This window comes from Vanellus vanellus, assembly GCF_965231255.1.
Source record: "Vanellus vanellus genome assembly, contig: HAP1_SCAFFOLD_818, whole genome shotgun sequence".
Taxonomy (NCBI): Eukaryota; Metazoa; Chordata; class Aves; order Charadriiformes; family Charadriidae; genus Vanellus; species Vanellus vanellus.
Genome location: NW_028127338.1, coordinates 22,647 through 39,807, shown reverse-complemented (window position 1 = coordinate 39,807; position 17,161 = coordinate 22,647). Strand labels below are relative to the sequence as shown.

At 67.4% G+C, this 17,161-nt stretch overlaps 2 protein-coding genes and 1 long non-coding RNA gene across 3 annotated transcripts; 1 reads left to right on the top strand and 2 right to left on the bottom strand.

The window, feature by feature from the left end:
- Positions 1-4,215: 4,215 nt before the first annotated feature.
- On the bottom strand, positions 4,216-4,655 carry LOC309685355. Its single transcript, XR_014270437.1, has 2 exons — positions 4,491-4,655; positions 4,216-4,427 (listed from the first exon to the last, which is right to left on the bottom strand). It is a non-coding gene; the product is annotated as an uncharacterized lncRNA (long non-coding RNA).
- Positions 4,656-6,510: 1,855 nt separating this feature from the next.
- On the bottom strand, positions 6,511-10,229 carry TMEM167B (transmembrane protein 167B). The gene is made up of 3 exons (XM_082501130.1): positions 10,181-10,229; positions 9,071-9,202; positions 6,511-7,038 (listed from the first exon to the last, which is right to left on the bottom strand). Exons 1-3 carry the CDS (start codon positions 10,188-10,190, stop codon positions 6,956-6,958), a joined length of 225 nt encoding a protein of 74 aa, XP_082357256.1. The 5' UTR covers positions 10,191-10,229; the 3' UTR covers positions 6,511-6,955.
- A 5,094-nt stretch (positions 10,230-15,323) lies between these two features.
- Positions 15,324-16,604, top strand: GPR25 (G protein-coupled receptor 25; the record flags this gene model as incomplete). Its single annotated transcript, XM_082501124.1, is given in 3 exon segments — positions 15,324-16,350; positions 16,353-16,417; positions 16,515-16,604. Coding segments are annotated over 3 exon segments (1,182 nt in total).
- Positions 16,605-17,161: the final 557 nt, after the last annotated feature.

The following is a 17,161-nucleotide window of genomic DNA, read 5'->3' as shown; positions in this document are numbered from 1 at the left end:
GGGCATCACCCCCGGAAACGGTACCGGCAACGGAACCCCCGGGAACGGTACCGGGCATCGTCCTTGGGAACGGCTCCGGGAACGGAACCCCCGGGAATAGCACAGGGAACGTTGTCCCGGGAACGGTACCGGCAACGGAACCCCCGGGAACGGTACCGGGCATCACCCCCGGGAACGGCCCTGGGAACGGTACCGGCAACGGAACCCCCGGGAACGGCACCGGGAACGTAATCCCGGGAATGTTATCTCGGGAACAGAACCCCCAGGAACGGCACCCCGGGAAATAGCACAGGGAACGGTACCGGGAACGGCACGGAGAACGTTATCCCGGGAACGGCACCCCCGGGCACGGCACCGGGAACGGCACCCCCGCGAATGGCACCGGGAACGACACCGGGCATCGTTCCTGGGAACGGAACTGGGAACGTTATCCCGGGAACGGTCCCGGGCATCATCCCTGGGAACAGCCTCGGGAACGGTACCGGGAATGTATCTCCGGGTACGGCACCAGCACCGGGCATCATCCTGGTGAGCGTTATCCCGGGAACGTTATCCCGGGAATAGTAGCGGGAACGTTAACCCAGGAACAGTACCGGACATCACCCCCGGGAACGTTATCCCGGGAACGGCCCGGGGTGTCACACCCCGGGATCAACACCGGGAATCCCCCCGGGAACGGCCCCAGCACCGGGGACGCACCCCGGGAACAGCACTGTGCCCCCCTCCGGTGCCGCGGCATCACCCCCCCGGTACCGGCCCGGCCCGCCGCCAGCCCGAGCAGCGCTGCCGGGGGGGGGGGGCGGCTCCCCCCGAGCCCACGGGTGTGTCACCCGTGTCCCCCCCCCCCGGCGCGGTGCCAGCCCTGAGCCCCCCCTCCCCCCCCCGCAGGGTCCCCCGAGCCGCCCCCCCCCTCCCCCGGTCAGCCCCGGTGTGTGTGGGGGGGTGCACCGGGGCCGGAGAGCTGCCGGGAGGGGGGGGGGGGGACAGGACACGGGGGACATGGGGACACAGGGACATGGGGGAACACGGGGGGACAGGGGATATGGGGGCCACAGGATATGGGGGGGACGGGATTTGGGGACACAGGGGGCCACAAAGGGGACATGGGGGAGACGGGATTTGGGGGAGATGGGATTTGGGGACACAGGGACATGGGGGGCCACAAGGGGACATGGGGGACACAGGGGATATGGGGGAGACGGGATTTGGGGACACAGGGACATGGGGGGCCACAAGGGGACATGGGGGCCACAGGGGATATGGGGGAGACGGGATTTGAGGACACAGGGACATGGGGGGCCACAAGGGGACATGGGGGACACGGGGGATATGGGGGACACAGGATATGGGGGAGACGGGATTTGGGGACGCAGAGGACACAGCGGAGATTGGGGACACAGGGAGATGGGGGGGCCACAAGGGGACACGGGGGACACGGGGGAGACGGGATCTGGGGGAGACGGGATTTGGGGACACAGAGGACACAGGGGAGATGGGGGGCCACAAGGGGACATGGGGGACACAGGATATGGGGGAGACGGGATTTGGGGACACAGGGGACATGGGGACACAGGGACATGGGGGGCCACAAGGGGACATGGGGGCCACAGGGGATATGGGGGCCACGGGATATGGGGGAGATGGGATTTGGGGACACAGGGACATGGGGGGCCACAAGGGGACATGGGGGACACGGGGGATATGGGGGACACAGGATATGGGGGAGACGGGATTTGGGGACGCAGAGGACACAGCGGAGATTGGGGACACAGGGAGATGGGGGGGCCACAAGGGGACATGGGGGCCACGGGATAAGGGGGACACAGGGGTATGGGGGAGATGGGGGACACAGGGGACATGAGGCACAGGGGAGTTGGGGGATTTGGGGACACAGAGGATATGGGGACACAGGGACACGGGGGAACAGGGGATATGAGGGACACAGGATATGGGGGAGATGGGATTTGGGGACATGGGGGATTTGGGGACACGGGGGACATGGGGAGAGGGGATATGGGGGATTTGGGGACAAAGGGGATATAGGGACACAGGGGATGTGGGGGAGATGGGGGACGCAGTGGACGTGTGGGACACAAGGGGACACGGGGGGTCACAACTCCGTCGGTGGTGGCACAGGGATGCTGTACAGCGGAGATGGGGGACAGTGGGGGCACCGCCCCATCTGCGGTGGCACAGGGACACCAGCACCTGCCACGGGGCCGGGGGACACGGCCGTAGGGAGGGGGACACGCCTGTCCCCATGGCGGCACAGGGACACGGGGGGGTGGGGAGGCGGCTGCGCCCCACGGTGTCCCCGTGTCACCACCAGCTGCCAACAGAGCAGGGGGCGCAGCCGGGGTGTCACCATGGGTGTCACATGGGGGGGGACACGGTGCACGGGGCTGGCACGGCTCCATGGGATGCTCACACGCGTGTGCATGGGGCTGGTGGGACGTGTGTGCGCTCACATGTGTGTGCACGGAGCTGGCGGGGCGCCACGGGTGCTCACACGTGTGTGCATGGAACTGGTGAGGCATCGTGTGCGCTCACACGCGTGTGCACAGAGCTGGCAGGGCCCTGTGTGCGCTCACACGCGTGTGCACAGAGCTGGTGGGTCATGATGTGCACTCACACACGTGTGCACGGAGCTGGTGGGTCATCATGTGCGCTCACACGTGTGTGCACAGAGCTGGTGGGTCATCATGTGCGCTCACACGCGTGTGCACAGAGCTGGTGGGTCATCATGTGCACTCACACATGTGTGCATGGAGCTGGTGGGTCATCATGTGCGCTCACATGCATGTGCACGGAGCTGGTGGGGCCCTGTGTGAGTGTACACGTGTGTGCACAGAGCTGGTGGGGCTGCATGTGTGCTCACACACACGTGCACAGAGCTGGTGGAGCCCCGTGCACTGCAGGGTCCCGTGCAACGCTCACATGCGGCACGGCGTCGGCACGGCCTCGTGCGCAGCTCCTGCACGCCGCAGGGCTCACACAGCCCCGTGCAAAGCTCACACGGAGCTCGCAGGGCCCTGTGCACAGCCCTCGCACGCCGCAGGGCTGGGGGAGCCCTGTGCAGCGCTCACGCGCGTTGCACGGAGCTCGTGTGGCCTTGTGCAAAGCTCGCATGGAGTTTGCAGCCTCTTGTGCAAAGCTCACACGCATTGCACGGCACTTACACACCCTTGTGCACAGCTCTTGCACACTGCCGGGCTCACACCGCCTCGTGCAAAGCTCGCACGGAGCTTGCAGCCCCTTGCGCACAGCCATTACACACTGCTGGGCTGAGGGAGCCCCGTGCAAAGCTCACACGTGTTGCACGGAGCTCACATGGCCTTGTACAAAGCTCGCACGGTGCTTACAGCCCCTTGTGCAAAGCTCACACGCGTTGCACAGCCCCTGCAGCTTCTTGTGCAAAACCCTTGCACACTGCAGGGCTTCCAAGGCCTCGTGCAAGGCTCGCAGCACCCTGTGCACAGCCCTTGCACACCGCAGGGCTGGGGGAGTCCTGTGCGGAGCTCACACGTGTTGCATGGCGCTCACGTGGCCTTGTACAAAGCTCGCACGGAACTTGCAGCCCCTTATGCAAAGCTCACGTGTTGCACGGCCCTTGCAGCCCCTTGTGCACAGCTCTTGCACACTGCTGGGCTCACACTGCCTTGTGCAAAGCTCACACGGCTCCTGCAGCCCCTTGTGCAAAGCTCTTGCACACTGCTGGGCTCACACCGCCTTGTGCAAAGCTCGCACGGCTCCTGCAGCCCCTTGTGCAAAGCTCTTGCACACTGCTGGGCTCACACTGCCTTGTGCAAAGCTCGCACGGCTCCTGCAGCCCCTTGTGCAAAGCTCTTGCACACTGCTGGGCTCACACTGCCTTGTGCAAAGCTCACACGGCTCCTGCAGCCCCTTGTGCAAAGCTCTTGCACACTGCTGGGCTCACACTGCCTTGTGCAAAGCTCGCACGCCTCCTGCAGCCCCTTGTGCACAGCGCTTACGCACTGCCGGGCTGGGGGAGCCCCACGCAGAGCTCACACGCGTTGCACGGATCTCACAGCCCCCTGGGCACTGCCCTCGCACACCGCAGGGCTCGCACAGCGCCGTGCAAAGCTCACAGGGAGCCCGCAGCCCCCGCAGCCGGGCCCGGTACCGGCGGGTCCCGCGGAGGGGGTGTGAGGCGACGCCGTGTCCCGTTCCCGCGCGTGACGCGGTGGGCGATGGCGGCGGCGGATCAGAATCGCAGAGCGCTCACGGGCCGCGGCCTCGCCTATCTGATCGACTCATCCCGCCCGCCGCCGGCCGCCGCACACCGCCCGAGGGCTTCGCGGTGCCGCTTCTTCTCACCTCGGCCCGGCCCGGCCCGGCCCGGCCGATCGAATAAGATCAACGTGTAGGGAGCGGCTGGAGCGCGCCTCACACAGCCCTCCACAGGCCTCACACAGCCCTCCACAGGCCTCACACAGCCCCGCACAGGCCTCACACAGCCCCGCACAGGCCTCACACAGCCCCGCGGGCCTCACACAGCCCTCACACAGCCCCGCGGGCCTCACGCAGCCCCGCGGGCCTCACGCAGCCCCGCACAGGCCTCACGCAGCCCCGCACAGGCCTCACGCAGCCCCGCGGGCCTCACGCAGCCCCGCACGGGCCTCACACAGCCCCGCACAGCCCTCACACAGCCCCGCACAGGCCTCACTCCCTCACTCACTCCCTCACTCACTCCCTCACGCGCCCCCCTCACACCGCCGCCATCCGCCCGCGCTGCCGCCCGCTCGCTCCGCCTCCGCGCCGCCATTTTATAGCGCCGCTGCGCGCAGGGCACGACGGGAAGGCAGGCGGGAGGGAGGGGAAGGAGGGGAAGGCCCCGCCCCGCCCCAGCGCGCCCCCTGGCGGGGGGAGGACCCGCCCACACCGGGACAGGCACCGCCCCCGCGTGGTCGCGCTGAGGGTGGGCACAGCGCGCCCCCTCCCCCGCCCCACAGAAGGGACTCGGCCCCACAGCCCCTCGCCCCACGGGAACCCCCTGCCCCACAGGATCCCCTCGCCCCATAGAAGTAACCCAGCCCCCCAGCCCCTTGCCCCATGGGACCCCCCACCCCACAGGAGCCAGCCCCACATTCCACAGGACCCCCTCACCCCACAGAAGTGACCCAGCCCCACAGGATGCCCCCACCCCACAGGAACCAGCCCCATGGCAGCCAGCCCCACAGACCCTTGCCCCACAGGACCCAGCCCCACAGCATCCTCTGCCCCACAGGACCCCCTCGCCCCATAAAAGTAACCCAGCCCCTCAGCCCCTTGCCCCATGGGACCCCCCACCCCATAGGAGCCAGCCCCCCAGACCCTTGCCCCAGAGGACCACCCACCCCACAGGAGCCAGCCCCACAGCAGCCCCCCACCCCACAGCCCCCCCCACCCCATAGAGGGGAGCCACCTCCACAGCCCCTTTCCCCACAGCAGCCCCTCACCCCGTGGGAAGCCAGCCCCACAGGAGCCAACCCCACATCTCTCGCCCCATGGGACCCTGCCCCACAGGAGCCCCCCACCTCATGGGACTCCCCACCCCACAGGAACCAGCCCCACAGGACCCGCACCCCACAGACGGGACCCAGCCCCAAAGCCCCTCGCCCCACAGGATCCCCCACCCCACAGAAGGGAGCCAGCCCCACAGCCCCTTGCCCCATGGGACCCCGCCCCACAGGAGCCCCCCACCCCATGGGACTCCCCACCCCACAGGAGCCAGCTTCACAGGAGCCAGCCCCACATGACCCCCACCCCACAGAAGAGAGCCAGCCCCACAGCCCAGCCCCTGCCCCACAGACCCCCCCCACCCCACAGAAGGGGGCCAGCCCCAAAGCCCCTTGCCCCATGGGACCCCCCCACCCCACAGGAGCCAGCCCCACATTCCACAGGACCCCCTCACCCCACAGAAGTGACCCAGCCCCACAGGATTCCCCCACTCTACAGGAACCAGCCCCATGGCAGCCAGCCCCACAGACCCTTGCCCCATAGGACCACCCACCCCACAGGAGCCAGCCCCACAGCAGCCCCCCACCCCACAGCCCCCCCCCACCCCATAGAGGGGAGCCACCTCCACAGCCCCTTTCCCCACAGCAGCCCCTCACCCCGTGGGAAGCCAGCCCCACAGGAGCCAACCCCACATCTCTCGCCCCATGGGACCCTGCCCCACAGGAGCCCCCCACCTCATGGGACTCCCCACCCCACAGGAACCAGCCCCACAGGACCCGCACCCCACAGACGGGACCCAGCCCCAAAGCCCCTCGCCCCACAGGATCCCCCACCCCACAGAAGGGAGCCAGCCCCACAGCCCCTTGCCCCATGGGACCCCGCCCCACAGGAGCCCCCCACCCCATGGGACTCCCCACCCCACAGGAGCCAGCTTCACAGGAGCCAGCCCCACATGACCCCCACCCCACAGAAGAGAGCCAGCCCCACAGCCCAGCCCCTGCCCCACAGACCCCCCCCCACCCCACAGAAGGGGGCCAACGCTGCCCGCAGGGGAACCCCCACTTTATTTGCACGTCGTGGTCCCGCATGTCCAACCCGGGGGGTCACAAACCCCACAGCTACAGGGGGGAGGAGACCCCCGCCGAGGGTCCCCACAGGGACATCCTGCCCGTCCCTGTCCCCCCCGTCCCCCCCCCGTCAGCCCCACGGGACACAGTGTTCGGCGTGGGGAGAAGGCGCTCAGCGGGCACGGCCGGCTCGTCCCCCTCGCCGGGGGAAACCGGCACGCCGAGCCCCGAGCCCCGGGGACGTCCCCTCCCCCCAGCTCACAGGCGGCCCGGTGGCACCCACAGCCGCCTGCCCCGCCGAGGGGGGGTTACGCAGGGTGCCGGGCCATGGCGGCTCCCCAGGGCCGCCCCAGGCAGGCGCAGGCTGGCGGTGGGGCGGTGGGGGCCGTACCGGGGTCTCCGGTTGTCAGCGCCGGGTCCCCGCGGGGTCACTTCACCACCAGGACGTAGAAAGCCATGAGGACGCAGGAGACGGCCACGGCCACGTGCAGGCGGGTGCCGATGACGGCAGCTGCGGGGTCAACGCAGAGCGGGGTGAAGCGAGATCCCCGTGTCCCTGTCCCAGACCCCCATCGTCCCGGTCCTGCATCCCTGCGTCCCTGTCCTGGACACCCATGTCCCTGTCCCGCATCCCTGTCCTGCATCCCTGTGTCGCTGTCCCGCATCCCTGTGTCCCTGTCCCTGTCCCAGATCCCATGTCCCTGTCCTGCATCCCTGTGCTGGACACCCGTGTCCCTGTCCTGCATCCCTGTGTCCCTGTCCCAGATCCCATGTCCCTGTCCTGCATCCCTGTGTCCCTGTCCCTGTCCCAGATCCCATGTCCCTGTCCCGCATCCCTGTGTCCCTGTCCTGCATCCCTGTGTCCCTGTCCCAGATCCCATGTCCCTGTCCTGCATCCCTGTGTCCCTGTCCCTGTCCCAGATCCCATGTCCCTGTCCTGCATCCCTGTGTCCCTGTCCTGCATCCCTGTGTCCCTGTCCTGCATCCCTGTGTCCCTGTCCCTGTCCCAGATCCCATGTCCCTGTCCTGCATCCCTGTGTCCCTGTCCTGCATCCCTGTGTCCCTGTCCCAGATCCCATGTCCCTGTCCTGCATCCCTGTGTCCCTGTCCCTGTCCCAGATCCCATGTCCCTGTCCTGCATCCCTGTGTCCCTGTCCCTGTCCCAGATCCCATGTCCCTGTCCTGCATCCCTGTGTCCCTGCCCTGGACACCCGTGTCCCTGTCCTGCATCCCTGTGTCCCTGTCCCAGATCCTCATGTTCCCATCCCAGACCATCCCCGTGTTCCTGCCCCAACCCCCTGTGTCCCCATGTCCCAGATCCCCACGTCCCCATCCCAGACTGCTGTGCCCCTATCCCAGATCCCCGTTGTCCCCATCCCGCATCCCCTGTCCCCCTTCCAGACCTCCCGTGTCCCCCTCCTGGAACCACGTCCCCATCCCAGACTATTCCCATGTCTCCGTCCCACACCATCCCCATGTCCCTGTCCCACACCCGTGTCCCCACGTGCCGGACCCCCATGTCCGCGTGTCCCCGTCTTAGATGCCAGTGTCCTCATCCCAGACCTCCATGTACCTGTTCCAGACCCCCGTGTTCCCATCCTGGACCCCTGTGTCCCTGTCCCAAACACCAGTGCCCCATCCTGGAGCCCCGTGTCCCCATCCCAGATCCCACTGTCCCCATCCTGGACCCCTCTGTCCCCATCCCAGAACCCCGTGACCCCATTCCAGACCCCAGTGTCCCCACCCCAGACCTCCATGTACCTGTTCCAGACCCCCATGTCCCCATCATGGATCCCTGTGTCCCCATCCTGGACCCCAGTGTCCCCACCCCAGACCCCCATGTCCCCACCCCAGACCCCCATGTCCCCATCCCGGACCCGACTGTCCCCATCCTGGATCGCAGTGTCCCCATCCCGGAGCCCCGTGTCCCCGTCCTGGACCCTGGTGTCCCCATGCCAGAACCCGGTGCCCCCATCCCGGACCCCCGTGTCCCTGTGTCCTGGATCCCCATGGCCCCATCCTGGACCCCCATGTCCCCATCCCGGATCCCACTGTCCCCATCCTGGACCACTCTGTCCCCATGTCCCCGTCCCGGAGCCCCGTGTCCCCGTCCCGGAGCTCAGTGTCCCCGTCCCGAGCCCCGTGTCCCCGTCCTGGATAGCAGTGTCCCCGTCCCGGAGCCCCGTGTCCCCGTCCCGAGCCCCGTGTCCCCGTCCCGGAGCCCAGTGTCTCCGTCCCGGAGCTCCGTGTCCCTGTCCCGGAGCCCCGTGTCCCCATGCCAGAACCCCATGCCCCCATCCCGGACCCCCGTGTCCCTGTGTCCTGGATCCCCATGGCCCCAACCTGGACCCCCATGTCCCCATCCCGGATCCCACTGTCCCCATCCTGGACCCCTCTGTCCCCATGTCCCTGTCCCGGAGCCCCATGTCCCCGTCCCGGAGCCCTGTGTCCCCGTCCCGGATCGCAGTGTCCCTGTCCTGGAGCCCCGTGTCCCCGTCCTGGATCGCAGTGTCCCCGTCCCGAGCCCCGTGTCCCCGTCTCACCCTTGTAGAAGACGCCCCAGACGCCCCGTTTCTCGGTGAGCAGCCAGGCGCGGAGCCGCGGCACCTTCCGCAGGTACGCGCAGGTGCAGACCAGCAGCAGCCCGAACACCAGTAGCCCGTCCAGCGAGTACACTGGGAGAGGGGGGGGACGACACCTCAGCGGTGACCCACCACCGCCCCCCCCCGGGCCACCCCTCACCTCAGCCCCCCAAGGGACACCCCCTCCCTCCCCCAGAGGACCCAGACACCCCCCCACCCCCCCCCGGGCTCTCAGACCTCCCAGTTCTTCCCCCGCCAAGAGGTGCCAAACCTCCCAGTTCCCCCCCCACAAGGAGTCCCAGACCTCCCAGTTCTCCCCCGCTCCCCCCCCCCCCCGGAAGGACCCCGGCCTCTGGGGTGGCCCCTTCGGGTACCTCAGACCTCCCAGTTCCCCCCCCCCAAAAGGTGTCCCAGACCTCCCAGTTTCTCCCCCCCAAAGGGGTCCCAGACCTCCCAGTCCTGTCCCCCCCCAAAGGGGTCCCAGACCTCCCAGTCCCGTCCCCCCCCCCAAAGGGGTCCCAGACCTCCCAGTTCCCCCCCCACAAGGAGTCCCAGACCTCCCAGTTCCCCCCCCAAAAGGGGTCCCAGACCTCCCAGTTTCCCCCCCAAAAGGGGTCCCAGACCTCCCAGTTCCCCCCCCCAAAGGGGTCCCAGACCTCCCAGTTTCCCCCCCCAAAGGGGTCCCAGACCTCCCAGTCTCGTCCCCCCCCCAGAATGAGTCCCGGACCTCCCAGTTCCCTCCCCCAAAGGGAACCCAGACCTCCCAGTCCCCCCCCGCCAAGGGGTCCCGGACCCCTCAGTTTCCCCCCCCCCCGAAGGGGTCCCAGACCCCCCCCGGGGGACACAGGCCTCGGAGCCCCCCCCCAAGGGAACCCAGACCTCCCAGCTCCCCCCCGGCCTCTGGGGTGCCCCCACCCCCCCGCTCCCTCACCCCCCCTCAGGTCTCCCAACCCCCCCAGCGACCCGGCTCCCGAGTGACCGGTGTCCCGTTGTCCACCTCCCCCCCCCCGCCCCGGGGGACCCCGAGCAGCCGTACCCCCCCCCCCCAGCGCCGCCGTGCCGCCCCCTCACCGTTGGTCATGGCGGCGGCGGGGCCCCCCCCGCGCTCCCCGGCCCGGCGGCGCTGCGCATGCGCGGATCTCTCCCCCTCCACCCCCCCCGCGCAGCGGCCACGCGACACCGGAAGTCGCAGGCGCGACCAATCGCGTGCCGATGGCGTCAGGCGCGGCCAGCCGACGGCCGAACCGCCAGGCGGGGCAATCGAGCCGGTCTGCGGGAGCAGGCAGCCTCAATCGAGCACCTATTGGGGTGGCAACACCAACATCGCCCAGTACCCGCCCCACCAGCCCCAGTGCAGCCGGGCCCCGCTAAACCCAGTGCGCCCAGGAACCAGGGGTGCACCCAGAGCGACCAGCCCCCAGCCCTGTCCCCCAGTAACCCTCAGTCCTCCCAGTAACCCTCCAGTGCACCCAGTCCCCATCCCAGCCCCCAGTGACCCCCAGGCTCCCCAGTAACTCCCCAGTAACTCCCAGTCTCCCCATGACTCCCACTCCTCCAGTGCACCTAGTCACCATCCCAGCTGCCCCACTACCCACCAATTCCCCCCAGTAACCCAGGGTCCCCCGATAACCCCCAGTGCCCCCAGTACCCCAGTCCCTCCAGTAATTCCATGTGCCTTCCAGTCCCCCTCCCAGTCCCCCCCATAAGCCCTGTCTCCCAAGTGACCCCCAGTGCACCCAGTAACACCCAGCCCCCCCCAATCCCCAGTGCACCCAGTCCCCAATCCCCAGTTTCCCCAGTAACCCCCAACACTCCCCAATAACCCGCATAACCCAGTGCCCCCAGTGCCCCCAGCAGACCCCAGTGCCCTCAATAACCCCAGTGGCCCCAGTGGGACCAGTGCCCCCGGTGCCCCCGGTGCCCCCAGCAGCTCCAGTGTCCCCAGCGACACCAGTGCCCCCAGCAGCAGCAGCAGGCTCGGTGCCACCAGCCCTGCGCAGGACACGTGTCACCGTCCCCTCGGCCCATCAGGGCTAATCCCGGGGCTTAATGGCTTTTGCTGATAGGAGCGAGGCCACCATCACCGTCACTGTCACCGTCACCGGCGGAGCACAGGGGGCGATCAGCCGGGCTCGGTGCAACCGGCACCCGGCCCGTGTCCCTGCGTCCCCGGACCCCCAGGGCGCGGGGACAAGGACCCCCGGCGGCTGGGACATGGGGCTATCACAGAGCAAGAGGGTGAGTGGTGGCAGCTGGCTGGGACATCCAGGGGACGGGGACACCCCCAAGCCCTGCGCTGGGCCCCACCATGTCCTGGGGGTGGGATGGGACAACAGGGGTCACCCCAAGACACGTCCCCAGGGCAAACACCTGGCTGTCCCCGTGCCACCCCCGGCATTCAGCCTGGAGACCCCTCGCCATCCTTAGGTTCCAGAGTTAACGTGAAAATAATATCCATTCTCCTCTCCCTCCCTTGCACCCAGGGGGGAGGGACACTCGGGGCCTGACACGGTCCCCGCGGGTGACAGCCGTGGAGGGACAGAGGACGTCCAACCCCGGAGAACCCATGTCTGTGCCCCCTCCTGTGCTGGGGGGGGGGGTGGGGGGGAGATGGGGGTGATGAGCAGGGACCTGGTGGTGTCCCCCACCTTGTCCCCAGCCCGGGGAGGACCCGGAGCCAAGGACCAGCTGAGTGTCCCTCTCTGATCCCGGTCTTTGCCTTTGCCAGGGTGACACCAAAGCCCCGAGGAGCGGTGCCATGCCAGGTGGGTGCTGCCGGGGCACGGGGCCGGGGCTGTGGGACCTGGGGAATTGGGGACCCCGGGGGTGATGGGGACCCCGGGGGTGATGGGGACCTTGGGGGTGATGGGGACCTTGGGGGATGATGGGGATGCCAGGGACAATGGGGACCCTGGAGGTGCTGGGGACTCCAGGGGTGCTGGGGACCTGGAGGATGATTGGGACCCCAGGGGTGATGGGGACATGGGGGTGACGAGGACACCAGGGACAATGGGGACCCTGGAGGCGATGGGGAACCCAAGGAGTAATGGGGACCCTGAGGCATGATGGGGACTCCAGGGGTGATGGGGACCCCAGGGACAATGGGGACCCCAAGGGACAATGGGGACCTGAAGGGTGATGGGTACCCAATGGGTGGTGGGGACCTCAGGGATAATGAGGACCTCAAGGGACTATGGGGACCCCAAGGGGTGATGGCAGGACATGGGGACCGTAGGGTGGCCTGGGGGTAGGGACAGGGACACTTGGACGTAGGGGTCCTGGAGGGTGCCATGTGCTGGGGGACAGCATGTGGGGACCCCAGGCTGTGACACCCTGAGACCCCTGGGACTGGGGGACATGGGGACTGGTGCCCAGGATCTCGCCCTGTGCTGGCGTGTGGCGAGGGAGCTGGGTGGCGTCACCCCATCAGGTGACCCTGTCCCAGGTTGTCCCATCCCTTGTGGTCACCCCATACCCCAATGACCCCATCCCCTGGTGACCTTCTCCCACCGGTGACCACAGCTGTTCTGCTGACCCCATCCGATACTGACTCACACTCCTGGTGACCCCATGCCTCTGGTGACCCCGTGCCCCCGGTGACCCTGTCCCATAGTGACCCATGGTCCTAAGACCCCATGCCTCTGGTGACCCCATCCCCTGGTGACCCCATCCCATAGTGACCCACTCTCCCGGTGACCCCATGCCTCTGGTGACCCCATCCCCCGGTGATCTCATCCCCTGGTGACCCCCACTACCCCTCCAGAGGGTGACGGGAGCGATGTCCTCTCCCCGGACATGGCCACCGATGGCCACGAGGGCCTCATCCAGCCCAGGAAAGTGCCAAACCCGATGCGGGAGTCCCGGACCCACCGGGAGATGCACCGGGAGCTGCTCTTCAGCCACAGCAGGTGAAGGGGAATGGGACCTGGGGTGTGGGGACAGTCCCCTGACGGGTGGCCAGGTGGAGGTGGTCCCACTGAGGTCTGTCTGTCCGTCCCCACAGGGGGATCCTGCCTCGGCACAGGGCTGAGCTCCCGCGGGTGCTGGAGAGCCGGCGGTTGAGGCAGCTGAGGGAGGAGCTGCGGGGACCTCCCTCCGACCTGGAGCAACAGCTGAAGAAACGCCACCAGAGGCTTGAGGAGGTCTGTGCCGTCCCTCTGTCCCCTGTCCATCTGTCCCAGCCCTCCATCCCTACATCCAGCCCAGCCCTCCTGCCTTCACCTCACTGTTCTCCATCCATCCATCCATTCATCCATCCATCCATCCATCCATCCATCCATCCATCCATCCATCCATCCTCTCATCCATCCATGCATTCATCCACCTGTGCCGCCATCCATCCACCCTTTCCTCCCTTCATGCATGTGTCTGTCCATCCATCCATCCCTGTATCCATCCATCCATCCATCCATCCATCCGTGTATCCATCCATCCATCCATCCATCCATCCATCCATCCATCCATCCATCCATCCTTCTCTCTGTCCATCCATCCATCCATCCATCCATCCATCCACCCGTCTACCATCCATCCATGTATCCATCCACCCATCCATCCATCCATGTATCCATGTATCTGTCCATCCATCCACCCACCCACCCACCGACCCCCCTTCAGCCCCCATCTATTCCTCCTCGTTGCCCACAGATTTGGGGGGTGGCTGAGGGAGGCCCCACCATGGGGACAGTTGGGAGAGGCCAGGTCATAGGGGCAGTTAGGTGATGGCCGTGCTGTTGGGACAGTTGGGTTGAGGAATGGGCAGGGGAGGCTGGACTTGGGGGGTGGCTGAGGGAGGCTGTGTTGGAGGGTCAAAGGGATGGTCAAAGGTGGCCGGGTCATGGAGACAGCTGACGGAGCTTGGATTGATGGGACACCCAGGTCAAGAGATGGCTGGGTCATTGGGGATGACTGATGGAGCCCAGGGTGATGGGACACCTAGGTCAGGAGATGGCCAGGTCATGGGGACAGCTGATGCAGCTTGGGTTGATGGGACACCCAGGCCAGGAGATGGCTGGGTCATTGGGGATGGCTGATGGAGCCCAGGGTGATGGGACAGCCAGGCCAGGAGATGGCCAGGCTGATGGGGCATCTAGGCCAGAAGATGGCCAGATCATGGGGACACATGATGGAGCTTGGGTTGATGGGCCACCCAAGTCAGGAGATGGCCGGATTGATGGGACGTCTAGGCCAGCAGATGGCCGGGTCATGGTGGACACATGATGGAGCTTGGGTTGATGGGCCACCCAGGTCAGGAGATGGCTGGGTCACGGGGACAGCTGAGGAAACCCAAACGGGGACCCATGGCTGCCTCTCCTGGACCCCACCTGCCGCAGCACGAGCGGGAGGCGACGGTGGGGCCGGATCCGGACCCTCGCCCCGAGTTCCTGCTGGTGCGGGACAGCCTGAGGAAGATGAAGCTGGCGGAGCCGGGCGCCCGGCAGACGTGAGCAGGAACCGACCCCCCCCTCCCCCCCGGCACATCCCGGCGCTGGGGCCGGTGCCCGGCGTTGTCATTCTGGGAGAGCTCGTGGTCGGGGGCGGCCGCGGGTACCGCTGCCTCGGCGTCCCCAAGGCGGTGAGAACCAACGCGCCGGGGGCTGGAATGAGCTGGCAGAGCCGGGGCAGCGCCGGGGGCGGCGCGGGGACGCGGCGGGCAACGGTCTCACCCCGACCTGCACCTGCTCCGGCTCTCGCTGGGAAAAAAAAATAACACCCAAAACCTAAGAAAATAAAGGGGTTTTTCATCTGGTTTTCTTCATGTAAATGGGGACGGGGACGGGGACGGGGACGGGGTGGCCGGTGCGGGGTGGGGACGGAGGGCGGCCACGGTGGGAGAGCCGTAGGGCGGGTTGGTGGCCGGTGGCTCGGGTCGGCGGCGGTCCCACCAGCCCAGACGCAGGTTGGTGTCCACCCGAGGCCTTCAGCCATCGCCTGGTGGCACGGAGCCGTCCTCCACCCCCTTGGTCTTCCTCTCCCCCCGCCTTTTTTGGGGGGGTTTGTTCTTCTCGTCGTGTTTTTTTGGGTTTTTTGTTTTTTTTTGTTTTTTGGGTTTTTTTCTGTTTCCAAAATTAAACCCGCTTCCCCTCCTGCCCCTTCCACCCCGTTGGAAAGGAAGTGCGAGACGCTGTTTTTGAGCAGAACTCAGATCAACAACCCAACCGCCGGGTGCGGCCAACACCGCCCCGGGCACCGGGGAGGGCACCCGGCCACCGCCATGGCACCCGAGGAGCTCTCCGGCTCGGCCGACTACGATTACCCACCGGTGACCAACGTGACGGGGAACCGGGAGGTCTTCTCCAGTTGGGAGGTCTTCTTCACCACCGTCTTCATCCCCGGCCTCTACTCCTTCATTTTCCTCCTCGGCCTGGTGGGGAACCTCTTCGTCATCGTGCTGATGGCCAAGAAGAGGCGGGGCAAGAGGATGGTGGACACCTTCGTGCTGAACTTGGCGGTGGCCGATGTCATCTTCGTCTGCACCTTGCCCTTCTGGGTGGTGGCGGGGGCGCGGGGCAACCGCTGGCCGCTCGGCGAAGGGCTCTGCAAGGTGAGCAGCTACGCCATCGCCGTCAACCGCTGCTCCAGCATCCTCTTCCTCACCGCCCTCAGCGTGGAGCGCTACCTGGTCATCAGGAAGGTGCTGGACACCAAGACGATGGGTTCCCAGCAGCACGTCCGCGTCACCTGCGGCGTCATCTGGGCAGCGTCCCTCCTTTTGGGCGCCCCGTCCCTGGTGTACCGGCGGCTGGACGGGGACGACTGCTGGGATGAAGATGGAGAAGACTTCAGCCTGGCCATGGTCTTCCTCACCTTCCTCCTCCCCTTGGGGGTCATCTCCTTCTGCTACTGCTCCATCTACTGCCGCCTCCAGCGCCACGTCCGGCTGGGCAGGGGCGTCCGGCGTTCCCACCGCGCCATCGTCACCATCGTCGCAGCCTTCCTCTGCTCCTGGTTGCCCCTCAACGCCTGCAAGGTCCTCCTCTTCTTCCTCGCCAAGGGGACGCTGGTGCTGTCCCAGGGGCAGGAGGTGGCCCTGAGGTGGCTGGTGGCCGGCAGCACCTGCCTGGCCTTCGTTAACAGCTGCGTCAACCCCCTCGTTTACGCCCTCATGGACGGACGCTGCCGTCCCCCACGTCCCTTTGGTCCCCGCGCACCGGGGACGGGTCCCGGCGTGGCCCTCACCTCCTCCACCACCGACTCCAGTGGCCTCTTCAGCGGACGGATCCGGATCAAACCCACTCCCCCCCCCCGCCCCCCCGGCACGGGACATGGCTCCGGCCGGCACCGGGGGTCCCGCGGGGCCACCCCGGGGTGAGTGTGTCCCCCCCCTCCCTCCTCCTCCTCCTCCTCCCCCCCCCGCGGTGCCACCGCTGTCCCACCCGTAGCCCCTCCTGGTGCCATTCCCCAGGGAGGTGTCGCCCCGCGCCAGGCAGGATCTGACCCCCCCCCGGAGATGCCCTTCACGAGGGACGGCTGCGGGAGCAGGAACCCGGTGTGAATCCCCAATTAATCCCAATTAATACCAATTTACCCTCATCGCTAACGATGTGGTTTAGTCTTCGCGCCGGTTTTGCCACCCGCCGGGGGGGGGAGGGGGGGGTGGGGGGGTGGGGGATACGGGGGGGGAGGGGGGGGTCGGTGCCAGAAGCTCTGTGCCACGCGGAGACACGCGGCGATAACCCCCCCCCCCCTTTTTTTTTTTTTCTCCAAATCCTCCTTTTTTCTCCCAATCCACCCATTTCCAGCGCCGCTGGGGTTCCTGCCTGCTCCCTGCCTGCTTGCTGCCTGCACCTCTCCTGCCTGCACCTCGCCTGCCTGCTCCCTGCCTGCCCCTCTCCTGCCTGCTCCCTGCCTGCTCCCTGCCTGCCCCTCTCCTGCCTGCTCCCTGCCTGCCTACACTTTGCCTGCTCCCTGCCTGCCCCTCTCCTGCCTGCTCCCTGCCTGCTCCCTGCCTGCCCCTCTCCTGCCTGCTCCCTGCCTGCCTACACTTTGCCTGCTCCCTGCCTGCCCCTCTCCTGCCTGCTCCCTGCCTGCTCCCTGCCTGCATCTCCCCAC